The sequence below is a fragment of the Atta cephalotes genome (assembly GCF_000143395.1).
Source record: "Atta cephalotes unplaced genomic scaffold scaffold00001, whole genome shotgun sequence".
NCBI classification, from domain to species: Eukaryota; Metazoa; Arthropoda; class Insecta; order Hymenoptera; family Formicidae; genus Atta; species Atta cephalotes.
The window spans coordinates 15,596,198-15,605,348 of NW_012130065.1; the positions used below are offsets into that span (position 1 = coordinate 15,596,198).

Here is a 9,151-nt window from a genome sequence, read left to right on the forward strand (position 1 = left end):
ATTTAATTTAAGGTTAGGTTAGTAAACGTAAACTTAACTACTAATATTACTTCTACTGTAATAATTACTTACGTAGTTTAGTTAGTACGTATAGTATGTGTGTGTGTGTGTGTGTGTGTGTGTGTGTGTGTGTGTGTGTGTGTGTGTGTGTGTGTGTGTGTGTGTGTGTGTAATGACAAAATAAATTAATTTAGAATTTAGAATTATTAAAATACTGAATAAAAGAAAGTAATATTAATTGCTTATATCTCAAAAAAATATGGAATTTTTAATATAGTATTTTTAAATAATTTATTTAAATTAATTTTTAAATTGTTTTAAAATATTACATTCTCTCTCTATAACTTTTCTACGCGTTTTAAAATAATTTATTTTAAAATAATATTCATTATTGTATATACTTACAATAAGTTAAAAAGGTCCATATTTTTTTATTTATAAATACATATTTTATTTTTGAAATCGTTTTTATGATCACTTTATGCTTATGAACACTTCTATTTCATTGAACATTTATTTACATACGTGCAATAAATATATTTACAGAGGCATTATGTCTGAAATTGGAGGAAGATGCGAGATTAAATGCGGATGCACGTTCGTGCACTGGCTCGCTGGCTTCGCATCCGCGCAGCCGAGATATAAAAATATCTAACTTTTCTATTACTTTCCATGGCTGTGAACTGCTGCAAGATACCATGTTGGAATTAAATTGCGGTAGACGTTATGGATTGTTAGGTCTAAATGGCTCTGGGAAGTCTACATTGTTGGCGGTGTTAGGAAACCGCGAAGTTCCTATTCCGGAGCAAATAGATATTTTTCATTTGACTAGAGAAATGCCTGCAAGCAATAAGACAGCTCTGGAATGCGTGATGGAGGTTGACGAGGAGCGCGTGAGATTAGAGAAGCTTGCCGAAGAGTTAGTAGACTGCGATGAGGAGGATGCTCAGGTTTGTTTACAAAATAATATCTAAATATCTGAAATAGGATGATGACTTTTATTTACAAATTTTTATTATACGTAAACACAGGAACAACTCATGGATGTATATGAGAGATTAGAAGACATGGCAGCCGACACGGCTGAAGCTCGTGCTGCCCACATTTTACATGGTTTGGGTTTTACTGCAAAAATGCAAAAAACTCCTACCAAAGATTTCTCAGGAGGTTGGCGAATGCGTATAGCTCTTGCTAGGTATGCAAAAAATTTTATTTTATATTTAATTTTTTATTTATATTTAAATGTACAAAGGAAAATATTATAAAAATTTCTATTTATATAAAACATTTTTTTTTACATTTTTTTTACAGAGCATTATATGTAAAACCACATTTGTTGTTGCTCGACGAACCAACCAATCATCTCGATCTCGATGCTTGCGTATGGTTAGAAGAAGAACTCAAAACCTATAAACGAATTCTCGTTATAATCTCACACTCTCAAGATTTCCTCAATGGGATTTGCACCAATATCATTCACGTCAATAAGAGGCAATTGAAATATTACACTGGTAATTACGAGGCATTCGTGAAAACAAGGTGAGTTGTGAAAGATATCGCTCTGATAAAATTTCTCATAATATCATATTATTTTGTATATTTTTTTTTCTCTTTGTTTTTAGAATGGAATTACTTGAAAATCAAGCGAAACAATATAACTGGGAACAAGATCAGATTGCACATATGAAAAATTATATCGCGCGATTTGGTCACGGCTCGGCAAAATTGGCTAGACAAGCACAATCGAAAGAAAAAACTTTAGCAAAAATGGTAGCGCAAGGTCTAACTGAAAAAGTTGTTAATGATAAAGTGCTAAACTTTTATTTTCCTTCGTGCGGAACGATTCCACCACCGGTTATTATGGTTCAGAACGTTAGTTTCCGTTACAACGAAGATGCGCCTTGGATTTACAAGAATCTAGAATTCGGAATTGATTTGGATACCAGAATCGCATTGGTTGGACCAAATGGAGCAGGAAAGAGTACCCTGCTGAAGTTATTGTATGGTGATGTACGTTGAGAGCATATATTTTACTAGTAAAGAAAACTCAATTTTGTTAACAAGATAATTTCGCGTTACAGTTAGTACCGACAAGTGGAATGATTCGTAAAAACAGTCATCTCCGAATCAGTAGATATCACCAACATTTACATGAGTTATTGGATTTAGATATATCGCCTCTCGATTATATGATGAAGGCTTTTCCCGAAGTGAAAGAGCGTGAAGAAATGAGAAAGATTATTGGCCGCTATGGTCTGACTGGGCGTCAACAAGTACGTAATTTAAATGAAATAATAATATTTAAGAACGATGAATAATCGGATACACTTGTGTTTAGGTTTGTCCTATTCGTCAATTGTCCGATGGTCAACGTTGTCGGGTTGTGTTTGCTTGGTTAGCTTGGCAAGTGCCTCATCTACTGCTGCTCGACGAGCCTACCAATCACTTGGATATGGAAACAATTGATGCTCTCGCTGATGCCATCAACGACTTCGATGGCGGCATGGTTCTCGTATCACACGACTTCAGACTGATTAATCAGGTACATGCATTTCCGTATGGCTTTGCTTTAATTTAAAAAAAATTGTAAATTTTGTGGACACATTCTATATACTCGATGTTTAGGTCGCTGAAGAAATCTGGGTGTGCGAAAATGGGGCGGTCACAAAATGGAGTGGCAACATTTTGGATTATAAGGAGCACCTTAAAGACAAGGTTCTGTCCGACAACCAAAAAAGGCAGAAAGACTTGGCGAATCGAGGAAAATAATGGAGGCAGCGTTGCGATTTTGATCCGCTTCTTTCTTTCCAATGCACTATACCTCCATGTTTATAGGAATCTTTTTTTTTTTTCCAGAAAATTGTAATATGTTAATCGGCACTATGTACGCTATTCTATAGCGCATCAGTAATCGATTACATCACTTAGTTAATTTATTGAAGTATTAGAAGGCCGAAATTAATCCTTGACAACCCGCAGGTTGTTGTGGCGCATTATTACAGTAGGAATCTAGAAATTTGAGAATTCGTGCATATTATAAGAGAATACAGATCAAATTTAAATAAATTATCGACAAGCTCTATTTATAATCATAAATATATAAAAAAAAGGGCGAAAGAACTTAGTGATTTGTTTTTGACGATCAACTTCATTATAAATTCTTATTAATCTAAAACAATTTGATTATCTTCAAAAATATAAAATATTGTAACGTGTACAAATATGCAGGTACGATTATATAGTCCCAAAATACATTTTTATCCATGTACGTATATAAATAACTATGATAATGTAATATGGAAGACGTCATTTTCGTATATCTCTGTGTATTGTAAAATGTCGAAAGATGTCTTGGCGAATTTTCACCGCGTTTAAAAACGATTATTAAAATATATCCTTCACGATACTTTCGACGTGTGCTGTATATATACCTAATATATATTTATATGCATTCTTTTTATAGTAACGATAATTGACAAAATACTGACGAGTTTTCCCCCCCATCAGTAATCTCGAACTTTGTTCATTTTTATGCCTTAAGATCAGCGATGACCCATTTTTTCGCATAATTGCCGTCTAATGCATAATTCGAATTTACTATATTTACAAATCTAGCGGCTATATGTACAGCTTTTGCGATTGTGTGACGAAAACAAAATCACGAGAAGCTAAAGATAATCCGATGATTACAAATACTGTAACGACAGAAATTTGATTTCATCGCGAGATCAATCTACGTATACTCAAACTGGCGTAGAGACTGGGATAGAGCAAGCCACTTCCTGGGCCAACGCTGCGTTTCTCAATACCAATAGATGAGTATCCATGTCATTCAGGGCTTGATCAATGAATGCCAGTTTTCTGGCTTGGCTCTTAGGCACGCCGTGTTTGGTCACCAATGCTAAATGGGTCACAGCCAACACCAAAGCTGCCACTCTAGCTTCCAATAATCTAGCGTCTAAAGGAGGATACAAACTGCGAACAACGTCATCTACACGAGGTGGTATGCGTCGGGCGACCTACAAATAAGAATAAGAATTGGTAAGAAGAATATAACAATAATAATGTACAGTAATCGCATTTACATCCACTATCTCCAGCGGAACAGTATTACTGTTGACAGTTCCAGCAATAGTAGTAAGACTGGCTGCTAAAGAATGACAAGATCGAAGCACTGCTATACAAGGTGGAGCTAAACCAGTGGCATCATCAACCCATCTAGAATGCAAAAATATCATCTTTCTAAGCTGCATAATGTTTATTAAACTTTCACAAAGTTAGTTAATGACAGAAAGACGAATAATGCGAATGTTGCCATTTCCATTAAATTTATTAAATTTTTTAATTGAATTTTTCATAACATATACAGATACAAGATATCTGTAAACTGAATCATAGATAAAAATTACATATTACATGCAACATTATTTACTATTTTTTATTTCTTCGTCGTTATGAAGAACTAATGGAAATAACAGATAACGAAATAATGAAATTACCTGTAGCCGAAAAGCAGTTAACAAAATAATGAAAAAAGTACTTATAGATATTTTGTATCTACAATTTGAATTAAAGATAAGTGTCATATTGCAAATAATTATATATTATCTACTATTTTTATTAATTCTTCATTGTTCATGATTCTCCTTTTACCTTTCAGCACCCGCCAACCACTCTTCACTCTCCCACACATCTAATCCCAAACCAGTGACGTTCTCTCCTTCGAGTAAATCGGAGCTCAGCTCCGCGGAATCCTTTTGATTCTGGAAACAATGAAAATCATTATATTTCTTGACTAGCATTTCTGTCTCTTCTATCACTGAACTCACGTAATAACAGCGTTGTCTACGACAGATAACCAGAAGCACCAGAAGAGCGCCGAGGAAGACAGCGGCGAGTGCGCCCAGGGCGACCGCCACCACTGTTTCCATACCAGAGGCAGTAGTCGGTGGTCCAGCGTTGCTCATAGATATTGGTGAACTCATGGTCACACGGAATGAATTAAAAGATGACTGCCAATTTGACAAACCAAAGCGTCACAACGAGCTCCCGAGTGGAGAGACAGGATCAACCGGATTTACATTGGCATCTAAAGCAAAATGTCAACAATCGCACAGTGATCGCGTCGTCATCTACTCTCTCAATGATGAGCAACGACGGTGGGAGGCGGCGACTGTCACGGGTCTTAAGCCCCGTTCACTGTACCAGATTAGACGCAACTCTGTTAAAAATTTAGAATGACTTCAACCAAACTCCAATTAATCTTATTCAGTACCTTTTAACAACAATGTCTATATCATTAAATTGTCATTGCGCAAGTTTTTTTATCATATACGAAACATGTAGAACGACAATATACTGATATTGGCATTAAAAATTATAGGATGGAGCCATGATTGGTGAAGCAATACTAGTAATATCATAATGTTAAAACGTAATGTTGGAAGTGTAAAAGATACTTGTGAATATGATTTTTTTCTTAATATATGGAAAAAATTAAAGACAAATTATATAATTGAAAATTATGCTTTAAATAATTCTAGCTTTGAATAATTCAATTCTAAATTTTACGTTAAGTAATTCTTGAAAAATTAGCTTATAGTTAATGATTAACTTATCAAGCAGTACATACAATATATCAGCATATGATAATTTTTTAATTGATAGCTTCTAAAATTATACTTTTATAAAAATTAATATTAAAAGTGTAAAAGTAAATTATAAATATACCTATATATAATTACAAGTATACCTATTTGACTATCGGTACTGAAAATTTATAGTATACGTTATATGCACTATAGATTTTAAGTACTGGCAATAAATATCGAATTGCAATCTATATATCTCTATTACTAATATTAAATTTTTATTTAAAATTTATTTAAAATCGCATTTCTATCGACATCTGTGTTTTACTGTGCGTGCCTTCAATGATTTACTTTGCACTATAAAAGAATCTTTGAAAAAGACGCGCCAAATTCCATCGTGCGAGTTGCACTCGAGGTTACGCTTTCCGCACGTAGCGTAGTAACCCTGCACCCAGAGATGAATTAATTCAGCGGATCTCGCAGTCAGATGTTTCCCGTTGTCGCGCGACAACTTGTGTCAAGTTCCGTTTCGACCGGCGGTCGCGCGCGCTTTCATTTTCCCGAGGTAATACGTCACTCGAGCGCGCTTATCACGCTTATCTCATTCTCATCCAGTCCAACGCCCGTCAACTCGACGAACAGCTGAGCGTTTTTCAGGTTCTGCTTATCGCCAGATTTGCACATTTATCGGTCTGCGCAACGTAACCCTACCTCGTGCCGTCACACCGTCTGTCTCGGCCACGCAAGCGGGTTCCAAAGAACATTGCAGCGATCAATTCCACGTGGACGCCCGCAATGCGACTCGAGGGTCGCGAAACTTGATGCTAAGAGAACGGAGACTGGGTAAGGGACTTGGAGCAAGAATTCGACCTGTAAACATCGCGTGAAACGACGAGCTGAGCCATTGAGGCGAAGTATCTGATTTACGCCGAGCGGAGAAAATATCGTGTCTTTGGCAGTGTTCGATTGCAAGTAACACTGGGCTACATGGTAAGGATGAACAGAAAGACCAACAGTGCGACGGCCAGATTGAGACAGGACTATCTGCGTCTTAAAAGAGATCCAGTGCCGTATGTTCTTGCAGAGCCAGTGCCTTCGAATATCCTGGAATGGTAAGTCTAGCCTAGTTAAACGAGCTACCAAGTAAACATCGACAATCAATCACCGACGATCAATTAATGTTTTCCATTTAGTAACTCAAGTCAATATAAATATCATTCTATTTTGATAGTTCAATAAGTAACAAAGATAGAACGATATTTCTATCGATTTGTTTACTTTACATTCAACAATATAAATGTAATAGTGAATTTGATCACTTGCACTACATTGGATTAGTACATATATTAAAGGCTATTTTATGTATGATATCTAAATGCATTGACAAATAGATTATAATATAATCAGCATTAACAATGAAATAATACATATATTATTTCATTGTTAATGTATATTCTAGATTAACTAACATGACAATAATTGCTTTCTATTGAATGTACATTTCTTTTACATTCTGACAAGTCAGATTCAACTGAGTTTTTATGTCTAATCTGTACAAGATTGAAATCGTGTGCTTTAGTGAGTCTTATAAATTCACTTTAAAGAGATTATGAACCTGTGTTGTCACTTATAATAACTTTTTTTACCAAAGTAAGCAAATAATGTCATTAGTTTGAATATGAAATACTCACAATCAGCTCATTTCAAATTCAGTTTCACTTGTGTAAATGAAAAGCAGCTAATTATTGGATATTTAATTATTTAAAATGTTTTTTTTAACATTTAATTTTGTTAATTTTATGTATCGCTGTTTTTATGTATACACTAATCTTATGTAATGCAAATGAATGAATTTGCTATAACACGTATTGTACATAACAGTTAATACATAACAGTTAGTATAATTGTTGTGAAATTATAATATTGAGACTGTATTTCACAGAAAAAGCAGTTTTGTAATTTGTGTAAGATTCTTTAATATGATTTATTTGGATTCAGTGAGGAAGAATAAGAATAACCAATCGTATTAATGAATACAATCATTGCAAAGTTGTTTTTTTACTGAACATAATCATTATATTACTGTCAGTTAGTATTTACTAACTAATCGTCAATCAGCTGTTTACGAATGACTTAATGTATGCTTGTTTCAGGCATTATGTGGTCATAGGACCGGAAAAAACACCATATGAGGGTGGATTTTATCATGGAAAACTCATATTTCCAGGAGAGTTTCCATTCCAACCTCCTAGCATTTACATGACCACTCCCAACGGCCGATTTAAAGTCAATACGAGATTGTGTCTGTCCATTTCTGACTTTCATCCAGATACATGGAATCCAGCGTGGAGCGTATCTACTATTCTTACTGGCTTACTCAGCTTTATGGTGCATTCCTTGAAATATTTCGATAGTATAGTTTCGAAAAGATATTTAATTATAGTTTTGTGTTTACAGATTGAAAAGAGTCCCACGCTCGGCAGTATTAATACAACAGATTATGAGAAGAGACAGCTGGCTGCACAAAGCTTAGAATATAATTTGAGGGATAAGATGTTCTGCGAACTCTTTCCAGAAACTGTCGAGGTAATGAAGCTATATTAATAATAGCATATTATAATAATTTAGAAAACTCTCAATTTGACATAATATTATTGTTGATTAGACGATCAGAACGGAATTAGAACGTCGGAAAGAACTTGAGAAACAAGCGAGGCATCAGTCCACTGCGTCCGAAGTCTCTTCGTTGATACGAGATCAATTTCAGAGAGATCAGAGCCCACTGCACAGCGCACTGGCAAATCTCGTTGTCATCATTGGCTTCGCGGCGTTTGCATACACGGTGAATTATGTGCTGAAGAGCATAGCCATGGAATAAGTCCGAATCAGAATACTATGTATTTCAAGCAACACACGAGACAAAGGGAGAGAAAGAGAGAGAGAGAGCTGTAACGATCAATGACCTACATACATCCAGGAAAGAAGAGAATTATATGAAGAAAGAAAATGTAGGTTATACTTGCCTATTGATCAATCTTTCAAATTCGTGCAAATCGAGCTCCATTCGGTTCCAAGCGAACTTGGAACCTTTGCCAGTAAAACTGTGGATAGTTTCATAGATTTTTATATCAAGGATTCATTGTAAGATACAAGCTGTATTATACTTGCAGATTTTACGCGCTTTAGCAATTAACGAATAATTTCTCAATTCGCATAAGACACGTGCGCAAAACGGAACATATAATCGCAGTGGCTTCCCTGCCATTTTTTTTATCGGATTTGCTCTCTTCTAACTTATAAACATAAGTATGAGGAACCAATTTCTTCTTTGCGGTGCTGATATTCTTCCTTTTATTGAATTTTCTACACTTTTACGATTGATTGTATTCAAATGCATCCAAAGAAATGTGTGTGTGTGTGTGTGTGTGTGTGTGTGTGTGTGTGTGTGTGTGTGTGTGTGTGTGTGTGTGTGTGTGTGTGTGTGTGTGTGTGTGTGTGTGTGTGTGTGTGCGTGCGTGCGTGTCGTGTCGTGTCGCGTGTCGGTTACGGGTCGGTCGGTC

General features: G+C 35.4%; 3 protein-coding genes across 3 annotated transcripts in view; 2 read left to right on the forward strand and 1 right to left on the reverse strand.

The window, feature by feature from the left end:
• The window catches only part of LOC105617509 (ATP-binding cassette sub-family F member 2), a 3,915-nt gene extending 637 nt beyond the window's left edge, over positions 1 to 3,278 (forward strand). Inside the window, exons 2-8 of the mRNA XM_012199068.1 lie at positions 547 to 950; positions 1,032 to 1,195; positions 1,312 to 1,539; positions 1,623 to 2,010; positions 2,082 to 2,273; positions 2,339 to 2,542; positions 2,626 to 3,278. Of these exons, the coding sequence (XP_012054458.1) occupies positions 547 to 950; positions 1,032 to 1,195; positions 1,312 to 1,539; positions 1,623 to 2,010; positions 2,082 to 2,273; positions 2,339 to 2,542; positions 2,626 to 2,769 (1,724 nt within the window). The 3' untranslated portion in view covers positions 2,770 to 3,278. The remainder of the gene's footprint in view (positions 1 to 546; positions 951 to 1,031; positions 1,196 to 1,311; positions 1,540 to 1,622; positions 2,011 to 2,081; positions 2,274 to 2,338; positions 2,543 to 2,625) is intronic.
• A 465-nt stretch (positions 3,279 to 3,743) lies between these two features.
• LOC105617520 (transmembrane protein 98-like) lies at positions 3,744 to 4,985 on the reverse strand. Its single transcript, XM_012199078.1, has 4 exons — positions 4,830 to 4,985; positions 4,654 to 4,763; positions 4,086 to 4,218; positions 3,744 to 4,019 (listed from the first exon to the last, which is right to left on the reverse strand). Exons 1-4 carry the CDS (start codon positions 4,983 to 4,985, stop codon positions 3,744 to 3,746), a joined length of 675 nt encoding a protein of 224 aa, XP_012054468.1.
• Positions 4,986 to 6,578: 1,593 nt separating this feature from the next.
• LOC105617531 (ubiquitin-conjugating enzyme E2 J2) lies at positions 6,579 to 8,469 on the forward strand. Its single transcript, XM_012199090.1, has 4 exons — positions 6,579 to 6,703; positions 7,745 to 7,979; positions 8,049 to 8,177; positions 8,257 to 8,469. The coding sequence occupies exons 1-4, from the start codon at positions 6,579 to 6,581 to the stop codon at positions 8,467 to 8,469; spliced, it is 702 nt and encodes a 233-aa protein (XP_012054480.1).
• The last annotated feature ends 682 nt before the right edge of the window (positions 8,470 to 9,151 follow it).